The 22,483-nt window shown below is 39.8% G+C and overlaps 1 protein-coding gene across 26 annotated transcripts in view; it reads right to left on the reverse strand.

Annotated features, from left to right (window-relative positions):
* RAPGEF6 (Rap guanine nucleotide exchange factor 6) overlaps nucleotides 1-22,483 on the reverse strand; it is a 123,113-nt gene that overhangs the window by 88,732 nt on the left and 11,898 nt on the right. For 22 of the 26 annotated variants that reach the window (XR_015276679.1, XR_015276681.1, XR_015276680.1 and 19 more), the window contains exons 2-4: nucleotides 7,966-8,036; nucleotides 7,287-7,343; nucleotides 6,296-6,379 (exon numbers count right to left, since the gene is read on the reverse strand). Coding sequence is in view for 20 of the 26 variants with exons in the window: in XM_086851612.1 (XP_086707738.1) it covers nucleotides 6,296-6,379; nucleotides 7,287-7,343; nucleotides 7,966-8,036 (212 nt within the window). In the remaining 6 variants the exon portion in view is untranslated. Of the gene's footprint in view, nucleotides 1-3,403; nucleotides 3,477-4,599; nucleotides 4,656-6,295; nucleotides 6,380-7,286; nucleotides 7,344-7,965; nucleotides 8,037-16,410; nucleotides 16,464-22,483 lie in introns of those variants that run through there. The other 4 variants (XM_086851620.1, XM_086851618.1, XM_086851614.1 and 1 more) reach the window with 4 other exon arrangements.

Below are 22,483 nucleotides of genomic sequence, written 5' to 3' on the forward strand. Positions count from 1 at the left end.
AATCCTAATTATGGCAACAATTACCACAATTCAGAACCTTACTGGCAACTGCCAGTTTGTCAGAAATTAGGTTTATTGTATGGCAACAGGAGGCTGGCACACATGGGTCCAGATCATGGGAGCTGAGGGAGGAAAAACACTATTCACACTCCTGACATTGGGACTGGGATGGAGATGAGAAAGAGGAAGAGCAGAGTTTGAGGAGCACTGGAACAGAGCTTGGATAAAACAGATGCAGTCTAAGCAGAAGCAGTATTCAAGTTAAACCTGGAAATCAAGGATCAGGGGACAAAAAGACCGGTATACCTTACACTGGCAAAAGCTGGGAGTACAGAAGCTCTGAGCCACTGGTTTACTTTTGCAGCAAATGCTACAAATTCACAAGTATTTGCAGAAAGCAGCACTACAGGCTTCAGAAGCAAAACTGATCTGACTTTAGATGATGCATTTGAGGTACAAATATGTTTGAGAACGAAGTTACATACATCAAAATTTAAATTATGGCATTTTGTTCATCTTTATATTCTTTAAATTGCAAATCTTTAATCTCACTTAAATACTTACTTTCCAACACTGACAGTCTTGGAAAAGCACATTAATTTCTGTGTGTCTGGCACTTCACACAGAATAGATACAAAGACTATTAACAGTCATAGTAAGTTGCAAAATATAGTAAAACATTGTTACTCACAAATACTAATACAAAACAAGCTATAATAATGTCAACCCAAGCTGTTGCTCAGGATGCAAAACTGGAGTTCCTCCTTTATTATGACCATTTTCTTGATCTAAGCATTTGGGTCCTCTCCTTTTACTAAAGAAAAGAAAAATGGCTAACTGAGTCATTAATGAATCTACAACTTTCATGGAAAGATATCACACAACCACGAGACCACTATAAAAACAACTAACTGGTTTTAGCCAAGACATGCACTACATGAGCAGAACAATGATTCCAATTTCCTTCACTTGGGAGATTTTGGAAGGACTGGGAAAAGAGAAGTGTTTGTTTTAGTAAGACTACATCTTGAATGTTTCAAGAGTTTGTATTTTTCCTTTGGAGGTTCAATTCTCACAGCTGTAGGAGGCTATCAGCCACATAATTGGCTTCAAAAGTTCCTCCAGGTCCTTGATATATCTCCTATGGCTAACCTTGCTGTGAGCAATCTCCTTCAAATATCCTGTTCACATGAATTTTCTTCATTAACAAGCAAAGTTAACACAAAACCTCTAAATTGCTGACAGCATTTTCCTTCCGCAAATCTGTCAATCCTCTTCTTTTATTCTGGCCATCACTTTTCATGTTAGATGCAAATTCTTCTCCTCCTATGCCAAATCTATTAACAAATCCATTCTCCAGGCAATAGGGCAATCAAGATTATACCATCTTTGTACCTGATATTACTGACTGATCTGCCTCTTAGCTTAAAAATCTTGCAGGGCTTCTCTCATTATGAGCCAGTGTCAGAATATTGAATAGATTTATTGTACCTGTGGGGTGGGTTCAGCACTGGCTAAAACAGCCAGTGCACCCACTAGAAGTATGTACTCATTTCCTGCTGCGAGATATGAATTAGAAGGAGGATAAAGCAGGCTCAAAACTTAGAAAGTATAAAGAAAACTTTATTAACAGAGCTAAAAGAATAATAAGAACCAGAATAAAACCTTCAGAACACTTCTCCCCTCCCCACAACCTCTTTCCTTCCCTCTGACAACGTAGAGGCAAAACCTGGGATTTTCAATCAGGTACCACCTCTATAATAGTCTTTCATCAGTTCTTGTAGGGAGAGGAGTTTCTCTTGCCATGCCATGGAGATTTCTCCACAAGAAACAGTTCTCCTGTGGCTTAATGTCACAGTAAATCAGCTGTCTGAGAAAAAACCATCTGTTTACAGTGTGAAAGTCCCTCCCATGCCTTGCAGCTTTCTCAAAGTTGCTTTCATGGGCCATGTCAACTTACTGGGTACTATTTTAAGGATGAGCTCTTCTAGCATAAAAAACTGAAAGTTCTCTTATCTCTGGCTTTTCTTCTTGTATCCTTGGGGCAAAGTTTCTCATCTTTCCAGTTGAAGTCCCTCATTGGATTACAGCTTTTCAGCATCCACACGCTCCAGCACAAGTGCCCTTTTCTCATGGGCTGAGGGTGAATGCTGCATCCCCCCCACGCATTTCATGAATTACAGGAAAAAAACAAAGTCTGATATATCAAAAAATATATCTTCACCATAGCCTTAGAAAGATAATTTCAGCCCAAGACCAGGGCATCTCCTCAATCTCCTCCTAACCAGAATCTGACTCCTTTACTGATTTGTGTTCCGTGTTGTTTTCCTTACATGTCTTCACCCTTTCATTTTCCTGATTCGAGAGAGAATTGGTGTTCGTAGGTTCATTTGTTCTCAAGTGTTATCAATTAGAACAGTTTTTATGGAGTTCAGCAGCGCTGAACCGTTGATCTCATCCAGGCTGGGATCAGGGAGATCGCCTGCCGTGCCTCTCGCTGCTGCCCACGGGGATTTTGCTGACACCGTGTGAGCCGTGCCGGCTGCTGCCCTCCCTCAGCGCTTTTCTCCATGCCGAGTGCCGAAAACAAGAAAAGCTGCTGCTGCTGCTTTTGTCCTTCTGTCCGCAGCACGGCTGGCTAAAAGCAACTAAACACACAAAGTTCATCGCGAGCCCTGCTGAGGCAGCCACAGCCATGTGCCGCTGTTGCGGTCGCGCTGATGTCTCGGCCCCATGGCCGCTCCCGGCCCCAACAGAGCCTCCCGCCGGCAGGGCCCGGCAGGGCCCGGCGGTGCCGCTAGAAGGAGGGGCTGGCTCTGCCGGGAAGGGGCCCAGCCCCGCCGGGAAGGGGCCCCAGACAGGTCCCGGTGAACTCCCCGGTGAGGGGCTCGGCAGCCCGCTCACCGCCCCTCAGGGGACAGAACATCTCGGCCGGGCTGGGCCACATGGGGCCGGCCTGGCCCAGCTGTGCCCAACTGGCACCCAGTTACCTCTTCAAAAGCTAGAAGCAACAGAGAGATTTCTTGGGATTACCTGTCGCTAAAATGGGAATCTCACAGAGGCGGACCTAGCTTCTAAATGGTTCAATAGGCTGTCAATTCTCAGAGCTAGCCAGCTATTGGTTTTTGCTAGGCACAGAGGAAGCTCTTAGCAACCTGTCCCAGAAAAATCATCTCTGTGGGTGGCTTCTTCCCTCCTTTAATTTAATTAATTATCAATTAATGCAAAACCTGCATAAACCGGATGCAAGTTTTACTCCTCCAATATTTAAACCAATTTCTGAATTACAACTTGAATACAAGTTCATCAAGTCAATAAAAAAAGCCTCTTTCAAGCACCGTGAGCCCCAGTTTCCATCCTTACTCATTCAAATACATAGACAAAGTTAATAATGGTAACTGACCATCTCCTTATGTTTTCAAGGGGCTAAGCCTCTTTCAGGTTGGATTCCATAGAACATTTTATTTCAAAGAGTTCTGCAGAAAAAAAAAAATAAGGTTTCCTGAAGCTCTGATAGACAATGGATAAAAGAGGGCATGCAAAAAGCAGGATAGCAGTTTAATTTACAGTTGGTTACTACAGTCTCCTCCTATACATCAAGTCACAGGGCAGATGACAGAAAAAGGACAAGTATGGTGAGAATGTACCAGGAAACAGTTATTAAACCATAAGCAACTTCCAGTGGCAGAGAGTATTTATGGAGACTGCGAGGATCTCACTAACAATCAATTGTAACAGCAGTTTCTTATATAATTGTTAAACAAAAGTTGCTGGGCAGCTAGTTTCTAGTGCAATGCTGAATTTTGAAAAACGATTGCTACATAAAACAAATTGAAAGCAACAATTTCACAAGAAAAAGGGGCCTTAAACCCCATTATTGCCCAGAAAAAGAGCTTCCTCTAATTGAGAAATACTGATATCCTGCTTTTACAAAGCAAACTATTTTATAAAAACTGTTGCAGTACTCTGAAAAGAACCCTAAAATGTACAGAAGTTTTTTAAAGTTTTTAAAAACTGTTTGCCAAATGTTCCAGAGGACAAATATGAAGCTGAAATTAGCAACCTGGCAAAGAGGTAACTGGGGCATAGGGGGTGTTATGAAGTACATAAGCACTGAGTTTCAAACCAGAATCTATTTGCTAACTACGATCTGTTTTACATAATGCCTCCATCTACCCAGTACTTCCAGAACAACTTGGCTCTTGACCTTTTCAGAATTCTAGGAGGTCTCCAGATTAAAGCCTAACTCCTCATCTTTGGTAGTAGCCACCTTCCTCCCATTAAGGATTCCACTGTGGTCCTCTTTCATGTAACCCCCTGGACAACTCAAAGCCATCACTAGTCTCCTGCATCATTCCTGTGCAGAAGACACCTGTCTTTAACCTCACCCACCTCTGCTCACATGTTGATATATTTATTTATACCACATTCAACAAGTCAAAAAGGTAAGATTTATCTGATGCCATGTTTGGGCAGCACTAAACCTATCAGAAATCCAAGTGTGGTTTTCATTTCACTCCCTACTCTTGCTCACTACCTTCCTACCATGAAAATTTAAAAAAAGCATAGATAAAGCAGTATCCCGCACAGCTTTCTTACAGATGTGTAGTTAAGCCTCCTTCCAGAATGACTCTTTGTAGGCACATAATCAGGAACTTGGTTGAGAACAAAGAATAAAGAGTGACATTAAGTATTACTTTTAATGTAATTAAAATGCTGCTAATTACAATTATGACAGAATACTACTAACTTATCCAAGGCACTATTTCATATGAAATTAGCCTGTGTCTGGTGACTGCAGCTCCCTCAACTAGAAATGTGACAGATCTGGTATTCAGAACAGGGAAAGTAACTGAAATTTATTCCACTCTACTGAAGGAAATAAAACAACAAAAAATTCTATGTAATGCACAAACATGACTATATTTCAAACAAAATGAAAGTGAGTTGAACACCCTAGATATCTATCAGGAGTCCATTCTCTTCCTTTCCACATGATCTCACCACCCAAGGAGAAAGAACATCCCAGGAACCACCCTTTATAAGCTATAACCTGCCAGTGGCTCCATCTAACAGAACTCTCTGACCCTCTCACCATCTTCATTTTCAATAGTAAACATAGCTGTAATCTTAGAATTAACTATAACAGGTCTACTTTGCCTTTTTTTTTTTTTTTAAAGGCACATTAAACCTTACAAGCAATGGTGCTTTTAATTGACTTACCCCAGGTTTCGCGAAACAATGATTTTAGAGAGTTTTTATGCAAATACCAGCATGCAATGTCCTCACTTCAGGTACTCCTGAACTTTTAGCTGACTGATCATAGTATGACTTTGGTTGAAAGGGACCTTAAAGCACATCTTGTTCCACTCCCCTGCCATAGGCAAGGACACTTTCCACTAGACAGGACTGCTCCAAGCCCTGTCCAAACTGGCCTTGAACACTTCAAGGGATGGGGCAACCACAGCTACTCTGGACAATTTCAGTCAAGGACCTCCAATCACTCAAGGAGCATTAAGTGTTTAATATCCAGCCTATAACTGAGTTGAAAAATTCATTCCTTTATGTTCTTACTAGTACTTACTATGAAATTCAAGTACATGGAAATGTACGAAAGCTGGACTTGGTGTTAAGTCTATCTACTCACAGTCAGCTCATGCTGAGTCAAGTGAAACATAGTGAAATAAAAATAAGTGATGTACAAGGTCAAGCAGAGTATTACACTCTGAGTGCTCAGGGTGTTACTTGCCCAAGTTCAGCTCCAGTCTAATAATGTGCTTCAGTGAAAGTATGTCAGTGTTCACTGTGTCTTAACCCCGAGACACAGATGGGCTCCTGGCACAAGCTCTTCACAGCTGATGCTGCTGGCCCCTTCTTTCTTCACATAAAAATCCTATGTGCCATTAAATACAGCCTCTGACCAAATGGCAGAAGCTATGTGACCTGCAGTTGTATTTTTGCAACAGGGAATTCTATCCAGAACAGTCACACAGCACAAGTTATTCAAAGAGACCCCTAAGGTAATAAGCTGACTACAAATTCTCTTATAAACTTAAAAAGCTGAACTAGATTGAGTGGAGTATTTCACAAAGAAATTTCAACGTGCAGAAAAAGAACGTGAGAAAATTTAAACTGAATTAGCAGGACACTTCTTTCACTATCAAACTTTATTATAACAAAATTATGAAATTATTTTAAAATTCTTTTAAAGCTACAGTAACACAAATACATAGGAAGCATTTATTTTTTTTAGAATTGCCTTAAATAACAATAATAGCTCAATTATTTTACATACCTGCAAGGTGGCAAAAACATTGAATCCTTCATGAGCACAGATCCAGAAAGCAGGATATACCAGCATCTTGCAATAGTTTCTGAGCTGTAAGAAAAGAAATCACTGATATGTACTTCTCCTTACAGCACCTTAGAATTATGTTATCCAAAATATTATTGTAGTAAAATAATGATTTATCCTTCTACCAGCTCAATATGTAAGAACCTGGGAACTCCAACTGGACCACTTTTTTTTTTTTTAAATATTCACGTAAAAAATGTTTCTTATACTTTACATTTTGCCATTTAACACAGCTTAAAAATTTACGTTATTAAAATGAAATTTTTAGAGAAAACATTTTATTTGAGTGAAAGTATACATGAAGCCTATAAATACAGGACAGCATACAACCCCACACATAGACACTGACCTGCTACTGCAGCAGGTGTGTGTCACACATACACACCACACTAACTAGCAGGTGGCATCTCATTTAGACTCGTGTGCTGGAAGCTGTGCCTTATACAGAAACTAGGACTAGCTGTGAGATGATAAATATGCCATAAGCAATACTAAAATACGAGGAAAATAAAAGTGTATTTGGCTCCCAGCAAGGCCCTAGAGAACCATAAGCTAAAATACTGATTTTTGCAAGGTCAAGTGATGGTGTTTGAGCTCCATCCCTCTCCAGCGCTGGCTGCAGCCACCAGGAGCCATGGATACAGCGCCATCTACCGAGTGTCACCATGGCTCCCTGGACTGCAGAGGGGACACTGCCCGCCTTTCAGTCACCTCCTGTCCCTGGCAAACACATACACACCGCTCTGCTGTCCCTTCGGAGTCATGGGCACCGCTCAAACATCGACACTGCAGTACTGCTACAACCGCCTCTGCCTAAGCTTTTAACCAGTTATTGACAGTGACAGGAAAGCAACTGACATATGACAACATGCAGAACACTGGGCTTGCTCACAATTCTGCTGAAGAACTCCAACAAGTGCTTTGTACTCACCAAAAGAGAACTTGGTTCCCCTTGTACCTCTCATAGCGGGCACTTGATGACATTATTCTGAGAGAAGAGGAGGAGAAGTTTAAACTCAATTTTAATCCACAAAGATCATAAGCCATTAATCACTGCATTTCAGTACAATCACTTTCAGGCTCCAAGACCTCAAATTCTCGTTTTGTTTTAAACAAAGGATGTGCTTAACCAGAAAATACAAATTATTACTGTGTTCTTCATTATCTAAATATATAATATACAGCATGTTTTCCAAGTGTTTAAATCACTCCCACACATTGGAATTACCCATAGCAACAGAACTGAAAGAACTAAAATACTTCCAAAGTACTTTTTGTGCTTTGTTAGCCTTCCATTTTATGGATTCTGAGAACATCTGAATGTCTGAAGCATTGGAAAGCTTTTGTAATCTGGAGTTAAGACAGGGCACTGTCTAGCGTTTTTATAATTTGCCCTTTGTAGGCAAATGGGAGTAAGCTCTGCCTTCATTCTTAGAGAAGCTAATTAGTTTAGATTCTGTGCCCATTATTGCAGTGACTTAACTCAGCAATAGATTTGGCTAATGCTCTGCCAACCTCAAATTGCAGGCAAGACAAAAGCTCTGCTCATCTCCACAAAAAAGTCATAGATGTAAGTGTGCTTAAAGAAAACAAACTGCAGCGTACTTCACCTTAGTTGATGTTCCCTGAAATGTGATAGTATGTCCAGTCCATGAAGGAAAGAATAGATAGTATTCAAGTCCTAAAAAAAACCAAACCAACAAGTTAAGCAATTTCATTCACATCTAATCACGCAGTGTTACTTTTCAGATTCTGCAGTAAATTACACAGAATTGTACAAAGCCCAGATTAATATATAGGTCAGGACACACAGAGACTTGAAGAATCCTGTCTACATTTGAGCTGTAAAAGTGAAAAGAGTGAAGTGCAACTGATGCATAAACACTGAAATGCACCTGAAAAAAAAGATTTATTAAAAATATCTTGGAAAATATTATTTATGTGAATGGATACAGCAGCAAGCAACATATGGAATAAGACAAATAGAGCACTCCTGTTCACCCAAGGTCAAAAATTGTTGAAACTTTCTAAGATCTCTTTAAAGAAGGAATTTTTCAAAACTAGTGGCAAACCTAAGCCACTATATAAGGTGCAGAGAACCACCAGAGTACCTTTACATAGCAAAGGGGTTATATTTAGAGAGAAAAAACTCTTTAAGGTCCACCACAGATCTAGCTGGCAGGCCCACTACAAACTACACCATCCTCCTGCCTCTCTTGCTCAGCCCAGTCCGTGTCTGGTGGGAACATCAAAAAGTACCTCAAAATACTCTTTGGCAAAGATGAAAACAATAAAGCTTTAGAGGTCTCTCACTCCTAGTAGCACTAGTCAGCATCACATCAATGTCATCCCCTAGCAAACACAGAAACAAAAATATCAAAACATGAAGATTATTTCACTTTATAAACTGGACTTTACATAGAAGCTGTAATACAGCTGTTTAAACTTCTCAACAGACAAAATCCTCCTCAGTCACAAAAATATCTGTGCTGATGGTGCAGACCACATGGCAGGGAACAGCTCACTAGGACTATTCATCACTTAATTTACTGTCCTGAACAGGTGGGCTGCTAGAGTCAAATACACACATAACAAAATCATTATACACCACAGGGCAGTCTCTCCAGCTTGGCTTTGGAAGGTATGTTCTGAATTTTCAAGTGCTGCATTTATCCAGTGTTTACATAAGATAAATCAACATTTATGCTGGCCTCAGAATTTACAGTGGATTTACTTCAGAAAAGTTTTTTTCATTTCATAGTCCATGTTTAGCAATACAATTGATATGGACTGTTATATCAAATGAAAGGTCAGAAATAATAGCAGACCATGTAAAACAAATAAAACTCTGATTCTTTTTCTAAATGTCATTACTAAATCCCATGAAAATTAAACAGAAGGCCTGAATTTGTAACAGATTTACAAAGCACTCATTTCACACAGACCAATCTCATTTTAATCCTCCAAGCTGCCACAAACATGATTTTATTAGTGAAACCACCCAGGAGCACTAGCTATGGATACACTTCAAACACACCACAGCCTGTCAGAGGTGGGCACCTGGCAGCCAAAAGGTCATTTCAGGTAAACAACAGTTCAATTACTGAGCCTTCCCTGTGTCTGACCAGAGAACTACCTCAACTTCTCCACCAGAAAGCATTAGGCACAGAAATGCAGCAACTATATAAACAGACCATACAGTGGCTTAGCAGTTAATAATATCTGACTCTCCTAGGCCAAAAGAAGGATACTCACAACTCCTGTAAAAGTTGAGCAGCTAGGAAAGAATCAGTGTTTTGTATTAAAATTAAAGCTGATTTTTTAAAGTCTTTATAACATTGTGTCTATATAGGTTTTCCTGTTTTCCAATACTTTTTTACATAACTAAGACTAAGATGTAACAGAATATCTTGAAAATGTTTTAGGTAAGTAGTTCTGTAGTTATGAGTTACAGAAAACTGTAAGCCTATGTTCCCCCTTTAATCACAAAGTTTTTAACTTCTGCATAAGAAAAATTACCACATCCTGACTTGTAAATTATTCTCTGCAACTCCCCAGAATGCAGCCCCTTTGAAAGTTCACTCAGCCTGACTGACTCCTGCACTCCACCTGCAACACACAGGACTGTAACACTGCTGTACTGGTCCACTGAGGAGCTTGATCAACAAACAGTTGGTAAATCACAGAGATAAACATTTGCTCAAAGGGATACACGTCTGGAAAGCATCCCCCAATTCCAACCTCATCTGTTGAGATGAACAGCAGCAGAGAGAACAGCTGAGCAGAGAACAGCAACAGGAATGCAAAGGTTCCTATTCCCTCACACAGCAGGAGGCATTTAACTTACACTGCTCACTAATAATGCTCTAATGTTGATAAAGGTAATAAATTTCATGATAAATGTAGTTCACTACCCAGCCAGGTGACACATCAACAAGCTAAACACATTAGCTACTCACACAGCTTCTATAGGTGGTTTTAAAACAGGATCTGTAATGCTTTCCCTAAAAATACCTGATTTTTAAAGCAAACCCCTCTCCTAGTCACACAGAGGAGGTGACTCTGGGCGCCACTGAGCAGAAGAACTGACTCAGCAATCTCCTGGTCAGGGCTGCGAGGTGCCTTTTTCTACCACTACCTCAAATGTACCCAAGCAATGTGTTTCCCATGTCCTGGTGAAAAAGCCTTTTCTGCTTGCTTAAATAGATACAGCCAGGTAGAATTCCTCCTCTCCTTCACATGCCACTTCAGATTCTAACATGGAAGGGTATAGTACATGTGGTGCATATATCCCAGCTTTTCCCAAATAAATTAAAATTACCTCTGAGTCACAGTTTGACAAGTTTTCTTCAATACTTCCAACTAGTTTCAGACTAAGTCCTTAAAATAGCACTGAAATTATGTTTTACATACTATATTTAGAGTCTCATTCTATATTTTTGCCAGCAAGGAACATCAATTAGTCCAAGGATGGCCGGACATGGGCAGGAGCTGTGGCCACCTCGTGGACTGAGGAGGAAGTCCAGCTGCACCATGCTCCCAAAAATCCTCTTCCAACAGAGCTGAAAGCATTTGTTTCTCCATCTCATAGTTTACAGTATCTTCTAATATGTTTTTCAGCTTTTTTTAAATTTTTTTTAAACAGATTTATTTCACTGCAGCAGTTATAAACAGTGGATAAGCACATAACCTCAATACAAAGGGTAGAGATCATTTTCACAGATACTTTCCAAAACTCACTACGAAGATTTATGCCGAAGGGCAACATTCAACGTCATATCAGCAGAACACAAAACATCTGCTGGAATTTTATAGCCCCTTTCCATAGCCTTCCTTATTATCTCTTTACTTACTTTTTTTCTGTCAAAATCCAACCAAGACACAATTATTGAAGAAACACAATTCCACATGCTCTAAACTAAACAACAAGGTCAGTAAGATTTTATTTTCCAATCTTCAGAGCTTTTCATCAGCTGAAGCAATAGCTGAAACTGAAGCACAGCATCTACCTACAAATGCTATGCTGTCTTGGGTTACAATGCAAGATGCAACCAGAAGTATGTATTCTATTACCATCTGTTAAAACCAGGTGTGGCAGTGTTCTTTATCTCTTCCATGACCCATGCTCCCTCCAGGGGGATATTTGCTGTTAGTGGGCCATTGAGTCTCACTGCACAACCGATAAAATTATAACATCCCATTGTGAGATGCTCCCTGGATATAATCAGAGAACACCACAGCAGCCTTTCTCCACTGGATTCCCAGAGGAAAGACCAGAGACCAGACCCCCATCTTCACCACTGGATCTTCAGTGGAAAACTACACCCTTCTACAGGATCACTGCTGCAACAGAACCACATCTGTCACTCCAGGAGGACTGCAGCCACCATTTAACTGGACTGCTACCAACACCCTGACCTACAGAGTGTCAGGCTGTATTCTGCCAGTAGTTTGGGCTTTTTTTGTTGGAGTTTTGGATTTTTTTAACTACTGCATTTTTATTTTAATTTCCTAAGTAAAGAACTGTTATTCTTATTCCCGTATCTTTGCCTGAGAGCACCTTGATTTCAAGATTATAATAATTTGGGGGAGGGGGGTGTTTACTTTTTTTTTAAGCAGATACCTGTCTTTTCAAACCAAGACATATGCCCACAACAGATTCTTCAATCTTTGACAAAAAACAACTTTGACTAAGGTTATTTACAGAGAAAGTAACTCACATTATCTATCCAACTAGCTAAAACTGTGGTTCCAGCAATTCAAGGGAAGATGGGAAACTGGGAAAAGAGTAATCAGGCAGTTGTTAATTCTGTTAGAAAGGCAATTTTCTGTACCATAGAGAGGAAACACGAACACCGTGACCACAGTGATCCTGCACCAAGCTGCCCGGGATGGATCGTTCTTTGCCTCCAGTTCTCACAGCAGACGTGTTTAAAAAAATCAGAGGACATCTGTGTCTTCAAATTCTTCCCGTGACAGAATACATTGTATAAAACAGCGAGTGCCTCAGCAGCACTGCAGAAACCAAGGGATGGCTCTGTGGATGGCGCAGTTACCACAAAAGCATGGTCACCAGTAGCCTCAGCTTCCTTCAGCGCCAGTTTTTATCATCTCCAGCACACACATTCTTCCAGCAAAAAGCTTACGCAGCTGCTAAACCAAATGTAGTTTGGTATGAAAACACAGATTTTAGTAACAACATCATGTTATATAAATATATATTCTTTCATGGTAACATCCTCATCCCAGTATAGTTAGAAGTGAGCCACCTCAGTACCCAGGCCACTTCTCATTTTCCCTGCCAGATGCTAACTCTCAGAGATACTATAAGAGGGGAAAATAAAAGAAGCATCAACTAAAAAGTCACTACACAAAAGTAACCAGCTAACTACCACCATCATCCATTTATCCCAAAACATTTATTTGAAAATATTTTGCTCCTATTTTTTTTGCAAGGATGGTGAAATATTAGTTTCTTAATTGTTAAGATGTAACTTTTTAAAATAAAGAAGTACAGTTAGCCAGAAAAAATCACCAGGAGATTATAATCCAAACTCAAAGTTGCTGAGGAAGTGGTGGTCATCCTAAAGTTTCATTATTGGCATCTTTTTAAAATATGACAAAGACCTGGATGCTTCTGAACAAGCAGCACAGTGCAGCAACACCAATGATGAGCAAAATTTGCAAGTAGGTATTGTTTCCTTTTGCTTCACCCTCTTTTCTCACCCTATCTCTGGCCTTTAATCCAAGAAACATCTTTACAAATCTTGGAATTAAGGCTCCAGTGGAACAGTGGCCTCAAACATGGAGTTCTGACCGCAAAGTTTCCCAACCAACAATTCCAGCCAGCACAACTGTAAATTCACATGAGCTGCATCCAGATGCTTTAAGTCCACAACAAGGTTCAAGACAAATCCTTCTGCAGTGTTTAAAGGATGTAAAAGGAGTGAAAAAAAACCAAAAAACAAGAACTCTGAAACAAGGATAGCATCAAAAGCAACTTGGCCTCTGAAAAACACAATACAAAACACTAATGCTACACTTCATGTGACTCCAGCCAGGTGTTCCAGTAACATATTATTACTAGTATGATTATTAAACACTAAACAGGAAATCTGGTCTATTTCTAAGGAAAAGAAATTCTTCTGAAATAACCTCATTCTTTTGATTAATTTCACATAGAGACAATCTCAGCAACTGCAATCAGGTATTAGGGATGCTGAGGAAGTGATAAATTCCCACAGACTCCTTTCAGTACTGCCTGTCATGTTATGTCCCTCATGCCAGCAGGCAGAGCCAGCCCCAGAACAGCTGTGTTCAACATCAGCCCACCAGCACTGGCCGTGGGACAGCTGCTCACTGCAGCAGGGCCAGGACTCTGGGATGCTCCCAAATCCCAACCAGCCTAAGCTTTGTAGATACCTCAGATCCACCCTGAACCTGAAACAAGGAGTCCCAAAGAAAGTAGACTGGCAAGTATTCTTCAGTCAGTCCAGAGTTTTGCTCAGGGAATGAGAAAAGAGCAGAAACCTGCACCACAGCACCAGCACTTCAGAGCTGCATGTAAAACCAGCTGTGTCAGCAAGTTCCAGACAGATTGATCTCACATGCAAACCTCTCCTTAAAAGCTGCACAAAACCTGTCTCTCAATCCACCCCAAACACATTAAATTCCTGTTGCAAGGAAATATGCTTGGCTCACTCAAGGCTCCCCACACCCAGCCCACGCAGGCTGCCGAGCCACCCAGTATTCGCTGGGTCACACACAAGAACCTGCTTCTACACAAGCACAAAGGATGACTGATAGGATTTTGTATCCATTCTTTTTCCACGCTAAGACAGTTGGCAGGATGCATATCTTATATGTTTCAGAGCAAACAAAATATTTTCTAAAAATACGTTAGAGATCCAGCCACATTACTGAGAATATACTTTAAAAGAAATAGACACATTTCTACCTTTTAACCAACAGTTAACTCATATGGCAACAGCTTCCCAAATTCCAGTGGCATTCAAAAAGACCATCAGGTACAAAATCCTCCAGGGAAGGAAGCTGCATGGTTGAAATGTACCTTCCTGTTTGTGTGCTGCTCAGCTTCTCCCTTTTCAGTGCTCTGAGCAGAAACAAAGCTGGAAACAAACTCCAGCAGAATCAAGCACTCACTTGGTATCAGGACAAGGATTTTAATAGCCTCTTGGACAGTGTCTGAATTTCTCTGTAATAAAGTTGTTATTTAAAGTGCCTAGATTTCAGTAGAGCCAACAGAGGTGATTCTTGGAGCACAGAGCACAAGCTGTGTAAGCTCTAAGTGGGAGGCTCCCTCCAGCCCGATGCCATTACTTGCTTCTCAGTGATTCAGCAGGCTCCATATCCAGATTGAATGTAGCTTTTATTGGGAATCCTGTCAGGGTCAATAAAGACTTTGTCACCCTGGGGGGGGAGGGGGGGAGTGTAGCAGAAGAGAGGAAATGTTACTCAGCAAGATTTATGGTTTTCATTGCTTCCCTTCCTGTTGCTTCATGTAAGGTTGAAATTCATACTGTTTCCTTTAGTTTCTGTTTAAGGCCAATTTAAAAATAGTACTCCCAAATTCTTTCCTGATACTGTAATACCAGAAACAAAAACACAGAAACATGCTGTAGTTCTCTGATCCATATTTTACACATTCAGCTATCTACAGAGCAAATTCACCAACTTCAGGGATGGTGGTTCAAGAAGCCCACCCTACACATTGTCAGCTACCCCCAAAACTTGTGGGAGGAGCAGAAAAATCCTCTTAAACATGTGTAACAGAGTATACAGCTCCTAAACTAAAAGGGGATGATGACATGAACTGGAAAGCAACTCCTCCATCTTAACTTATTTACTCTTCTTGTTCAGTGGCACAGATGTTGGACTTCAATAAAAATGCAAGTGATGCAAGAGAATGTCAGTTCAGGGCTCTTCACTTAAAGTAACAATTCCCTTTAAAGCAGCCTCCTATGTAGCTGGAGGCAACTTAAAAACAAAAATAAAAATTAAATACAAGAACTGAGACACTATTAGGGAAGAGAAAGGATGGATTAGTCAGTCAGACAAATGAAAATGTTATGAATGAGGGACATTAAAGTATCTTGCAGAGAATGGCAGAGTTTAAGCAGCACTCCTAAGGAGTGAAACCACATCATTCCATGAAGGAAACACCACTAATTCAAAAAGCCCAGTTAAAGAATCTTCCATAGAACACAACAGCAAACTCCTGCATGATCTTACATCACTGCCTGAGACCGTACACAGTAATATTTGTATACAATAAGTTGGTTCAACTACTTCAGAGCTATATTCCATTATTCAGAAAAAATGGTATATATTTCATAAGTAAGTTAAACAGTTTCAAATGACAAAGAACTTGAATTCTTCTTTTTAGATCTTTCAGAGGTCCTCAAACTCCTGGAGCCTATGTCCATCAGACAACTATGGATCTTACAGTGACTATGATAGAGCACGCCTCCCTAAACTCCTAACTTCCCATTTACCTATTCAAATGACAAGATATTAGTTTTTCCAAATGAGGAAGTGTCAGTCTAATTATTATAGTATCTTTATACAGGAGAAAAGAGACTAAAAGAGATTTAATTTCACTCTTGTAGATCCAGGAAGCAATTCCCATTGACAGCATCCATTAATAATGATATAGCCACAAACAAAAAACTGAAATCTGGCTCTTATTTTTGCAGATAGTAAGAAGTATAATTTGCACACTTGGATTTTTATCTTATTTTTTGTGGAAAAGTAAGAAGTCCCTCAATGGGGCAAATAGTTTTCTTATATATTATTTTCTAATATTTTATTATTACATGCATATGGCTACAGGCACAAACTTGCACTCCTAAGAATCAAACTATCCTTAAGAAAATTTGGAAAAGCCAGATGTTTAAATACAGAGACTTGAGAACCACTATTATAGCTTTCTGATGGACTGAAAATACCTCAATTCAGTGGCATACTTCTAAAAGCACAATAAAATAACTGAAGTCTTTGTACATGAAAATATAGCCAAAAGTTTCTCTACTCACCAATGACTCCCCACACCCAATTCAGATAAACACCTTCCACCTCAGAACCCTGGATTATGTTGATATAGGACTTTGGTAGAAAGAAAAACATTTAAAGGAATGAGGGAGGGGAAATTTTATATTATTTTTACTGCTGTTTCATCACAGAGTCAGCATTTTTAGAAGCCTGACTTTGCCAGAGAAAAGAACTTCCTTTGGAAAAGCTGATTTTGCAGACTGAAATTGCAAGGGCCCTGAAATGGAGAGACAGAACAACAGATGCCACTGCTTCAAAGCAAACAGCTCATAGAGAATTTTAAGTATCTGAAGCATCATTCAGCCTTTTTTCACAATTAAGAATAAAAGTACAGCCATGAAAAAGTGCCTTCAACCAAAACATTACCATAAAGCTCCTTGACATATATTACTTAATTTTAAAATATCTTTCAGACTTATAGGCCGATAATAGAAAAGCAAGCTGCCTCAAAACCCCTGAGCTCCTGAAGTTCAACAGGATGGGAAGCACAGAATACACAGAACTATCCCGTATCAAAGAGCAAGACTTTATACCAAACAATTTTAAATAATAGCAAGATCGTAAAATCAGCCTCCTAACCCAGGCTCTTGAAAAATCACCTAAAATCCACCAAAAAAATGGGTGGCTTCCAGTTCAATCAAGACTTTGCTAGTCAGAATTACCTACCTCCCTTCCAGAGGATAAGCATCCATCAAATAGCAATATTTCAGTTAAAACCTTTTGGCCATAACTGCAAGAATATCAGCTCCTCTGATTCACAAAGAAACACCCTGCTCTTTTCAGAGGGAAGTGTCAACATCTGAAATTTCTTCTTAAAAAAAGAAGGAATTGTGGTAGGAAAGGTCAAAACACTGAAACATTTAGGGGAAAAAAAAGCACATTCTTATTAAATAAGAAATTTAGTACAGAAACCTAGGGATGAGGAGAGAGGAGGTGGAAGATGAAATCCAAAGGTCAGTTCTACGCTTATCCATCGTGACAACTTGGGAGTGAGGCTAAGTGCAGCTGTTAAAAATCTGAGTTGTTACCTACACGACTTTGCTCTTCCTGCAGAAAATGCTCTAGTTCTTGTTCTCTTTCCTCCCTCTTGGAGGAAACTGCTGGCTCATATTCAACATATAAACACTCCATTGCCAAAGTTTTCATCGTGCTTTGCCCAGTGTACCTTTGCAGAAAGTTAATGTTATAACTTAGCTCCCATACTACAGCTCAACAGCTATCTCACACAGAGAAGGACTGAAAGACACAATAATAGCACGTTACTGTAGCTTTTTTCCATCATATTGATCATCAGAATTTTATACAAATGGATAAGAATACTGTTCTTTTTCTAATGGCATATTTACGATTTTTCTGTATGTAATTTCTTACTTCTTTGTGAATTTAAGCAAGCAAAGATCATGTCTGTCTGAAAATTAAGTCCTACTAAATAAATAATAGTGAAGGCAAAATGAGATCTTTATCAATATTGTAATTTAAATCACCCACTCAGTCTAGGTAAGGGAGAGGAATAAAGCTCTATTAATTGCCTAAAAATGTTTTGGTGCATCAGTAAAACAGGAAGAAAATGATGAGATTATAACTGGAAAATAAAATATCACACAAATGTAATGCTCTCCTACAGTCTTTTTCAATAAAGCCACTGAAGGAAAAAAGAAGAATCAACTTGCAGCTACTTAACTCCCATAATAATGACATTATGAACTATGAAGGAATTCCTGTAGTGGACAGCAGTTATTATGTTTGGTTGCAGCTTTGGAGACAGGTACACAACTGAACACACCAAAGATCATGTAACAACAGTTAATGTTTATTTATGGACGCTCCCTTTTATAGGGGGGGTCAAAATTCTCATGCTTGAACATTCGACTGGTCGGGGTCTCAACACCGCTCAGCTTACTGGCCAGCTAGATGTCTGCAGTCACGAGTCCTTGGTTTGAGTTCAAACCTAACCTATCATTGTCTCATCTGGGGACTTGTTTACTTCTACTCTTTAACAAACTCAGCTAGCCAAATTAAGGTTCTGTTATAGCCAAATTTTTCTGTGCAGCATCGGACCAGCTGTGGCTGTCACAGCAGTAATATGTTCACCAGTAATTCCTTCTGCATCCTAATATTAGGATACCCAAGCACTAGCAAATAGAGCAATCCAAGAAAGTGACTGCAACGTACAGGAGGCAGTATTTCTTAAGAGTCTAAATTATCTGAATATAGATTCCCACCAACTTTACTAATACCTCAACTACTACAATATCCTCTCACATGTTGGGAAAGGTTAACATGCCTGTGTTCATTGTGTCCATAAAGTGCCAAACATATCCCTCATCAAAAAAAAAGGTTTAATCAGTAGCTCTCCGCATCTTTACTCATAGCAAAGAAATTATCCAGATTTACCCCACTGCAGCATTTGAATGGAAACCACCACAGCAGAACTCTAAGAACTGATGCTCTGCCACTTTAACATCTACTTCTGTATTTCTCAGCAATACCTGTGCCATAAACCACAAAGCTTACAGATCCAAACTGAGGAGTTATATAAATATGCATATTCATCTATCTCGGTTGACCGGCTTCAAGTTCGAAATCAAATCAAATAAATGTGAGAGGTACAGATACCTGTGCACTTTCCTAGCCATTATACTGATCACTGATGCATAATGTTACAAAGGAAATAATTCTAATTAAGAAAATTAACAACTTCAACATTAGGAGGAACAACGAAACAAGCATACCGTTAAGAGACTGAATCAACCATAAGATAATATTCCTAGTCAGGAATTTCTAGCTCCAAATCCTGCAGCCTACCTACCAGGTAACCCAGCTTCACAAAGTGCAACAAACTTCAGGATTAAATATCCACAGAATTACAGACAAATTGCCAAGGAACTGTCTCTTCCACCTCCATACTAAATTAAACAGGTATTAATTGATAACACATGAGACATGGGCTCCTTCAGCTGGGCTGTAGTATACGAGATTATATGGAAATCTCTTCTCCAATGAGCCATTCAATCCTTAGGCAGACCAAAATTCCAGAGGTTACAACCAACTTTAACTACAAAACCAAAACAAGCCAATTCTATCACCTGTCTCATTCCTAGGAAACCATGATCAACACAATTTGTAATGCACCACACCAGAGATTCCTCCAACCTCTCCCTCTTCCAGCATTAGCCAAACACAGCCTCTATGGAAGTACAACAAACCCACTTTTAAACAAATAAAGGTTTTACCTACAAAGACTTCTGTTTTAAGAAACTATCATTATTTACTGAAGATGAAAAAACAAAACCCAACTAATTTAAACTTAATCTGAGCAAAGTTGGATTTACAAGCAGCAATGAAATGCCTTCCTTTAATACTCCAACTTTTGACTCATCAGCTCACATTAAAAGAGAGAATCCACATAGGGTGATGAAAGGCAATGTCTGGACACAGCAGCAGAATGCTGCAATAAATATTAAACCACCACGATCTCTGCACAGTCAAGCCTATGACTACAGTCATGGAAAACACACACTGAAGATTGCAGTGCCCACAACTGCAGGAGAAACAGAACGATCTAGTATTGCAGCTCAGACATTTTACATAATTGCACTGAAAATTAAGACACCTCTGTTGTGTGTTTTCTTGAAAAGCTGTGCATTCAGTGTCTCAGTCTCACACTCAGGCAGCTGGTCCACTGCTGTACTTGCCAAGTACACTCAGCCCAAGTGTTGGAAGAAAGACCCATTATCTAAGGCTTCTCACTTTATTACATTAGCAGTCACAGCTGTGAAAGTTATGAATTATATTTTATATAAAAATACATTTAATAAAAACATTTGACTAGAGTCAAACCAGAGCTTGGGAAAAATCAAAGCAACACTACTGTTCACCATCCGAAACACTGAAGTCCATGACTCCAGGTTTTACAGAACCAGATTTGCAGCACTTGAGAGACCCTAACTAAGGACAAGAGAAATTCTCAGTTTTTCTTAAAAACATGGCTGTACTCAGATCTGATAGGTTATGAAGCACCTGTTAACGACACGTCTACATTCCATAATCGCCTTCCACCTAAAGTGAACAGAGGGGAAACAAAATACAAGGAAGTTTCTCTCTTGAGTTGTGGACTTCAGGAAATGTACTCCAATGGCTCAGGAATCAGGCTGAAACGGTGGGCCAGATATGCAGGATAAGAGATATTTTCTAATGATCATATCAGCTGCATGATACCTTTTAATCCCTGTACCAATTGCATATCAGTTTGGAAGAACCAGAACAAGACAACTTTGACAAGCATCTTGGAAGTCACCTATAATGGCATCTCTAGAGGAGCTTGCTGAAGGAAGCCTTCCCATCCAACACAAGGGAAGCAGTAAATGTGTTTGACAGAAGGTCAGCTGTCTTGACATAGGACTTCCCAGTACTTAAAATGGGAAACAGGAACAGAAACTTCTGCAACAGTTGGAAAAAACAATTTAACTCAGCCAAATCAAAACAGCCTACTGGAGGCTGCACATCACAAAAACCCCTGAAAATGTAGGATCAAGTAATCAGATTTAAGTAGAATAACCTCCCCAAAGTATCAAGTAGCCATTGGCATGCCAACCCTTTATGCCAAGAGCATCATAAAGCTCCCAAAACTGAAGTGCAACAAAAGCAGTACCATCACCTTTCAATACTAAGCCCATGATACAGTTTACAATGACAGACCTCACTCCTCAGCTCCTTCAAGTAACTGTCAAAGTGAGAAACATTGCAACAGCTCTGGAACTCTCTTGATAGGAATTCATATTTTGCCAAAAGGCCAAACTGTATGTGCCTGCAAAGTAACACATCACCACAAGAATTCCTTCCCTCCAGACCAACAGAACCATCATTGGAGGCTTATTAATGATCAGTCTTTGAAGGACTGACTGCTTAAATGTCAATGCTCTAATCAGGCACAAAAAGATTACAAACAGAGAATCCCTTAAGGCAGTTATTTTTGTTCCATTTGTCAAGAATTTGCTACAGTCTTGACATGCTAAAAGCTATACAACAATTAGCAGACATAAGGAAACTTGAGAAAATAGATACAGAATGCTTACTAATTTGTGCATGCTTTCCTGAACTCAGGATATTTCCAAAATGCTCCACTGAAATCCTCAGAAGAGGAAGAAGGGTGTACCACAGTACCATCAAACAAAGGAAAATCCTCTATATTTTAAGCCTGAAGCCATTGAAACAAGAAGACCCCCAAATTTTAGGAACAGCTTGTGTGGCAATACCAACACGAGCAAATTTCTCCTATGGCAATATCAGGCCTCTTACAAAGAACGGCATGAGAGCTCTGAACAGACTTTATCAAGCTAATCTCAATACACTTCTCAATGAAAACTCACTTTTGCACATCCTGGCAAAGTGTTTTGCACTTCCCTGCAAACTGGAAGTTCACCTGGAATGGTCCTGTGAAGCGTGCAGCTTCTTTGCCAGTGACAAGACCACCACAAGCCATCTTTTAATGCCAAGGGATTTGTTTCCATCTGAAGACTGCCTGCATTTTACACTCTTGGGATGGGAGCATCAGCCACTGCACACCAGGGTTAGTAGACAGAGCCATGGAGTCAACAGCAGCAGTGTGTGATCAGTGCACTCAGCAGGACAGCAGAGATATCAGAGAGCTGATTAAAACTGTTTGGCTTCCTCTCTGCCACTCCTCAGAAGCGGGGCTGCCCACAAGTGGACAAAACCTGGGCACAGGCACCTAAGTTTTTCCTCACAGCAGACATTCACACAAGTTCTGTACGGCTACTCTCTTACTATCTATTTTCACTGTAGACAGATATCCAGCTCTCCTTACACAACATGAAACAAGAAATGGTTTTGTTAAAATAAACATTACAGGAAAACACTCTGAAGCTTATACAAAATAAGTTTGGGTATACTACCTGAAGAGATTTTCTTTTGAAAATCTTTTTCTTTTAAGAGTTATCTTTTTATTCAGTACAATGTTTTGCAGCTTTAATACTGTTTCTACGAGAAATTTAACACCTACACATCTTGACTGCTTATCCTCCACCCTTTTCCATT

This window comes from Cyanistes caeruleus, chromosome 15 (assembly GCF_971803275.1).
Source record: "Cyanistes caeruleus chromosome 15, bCyaCae1.hap1.1, whole genome shotgun sequence".
Taxonomy (NCBI): Eukaryota; Metazoa; Chordata; class Aves; order Passeriformes; family Paridae; genus Cyanistes; species Cyanistes caeruleus.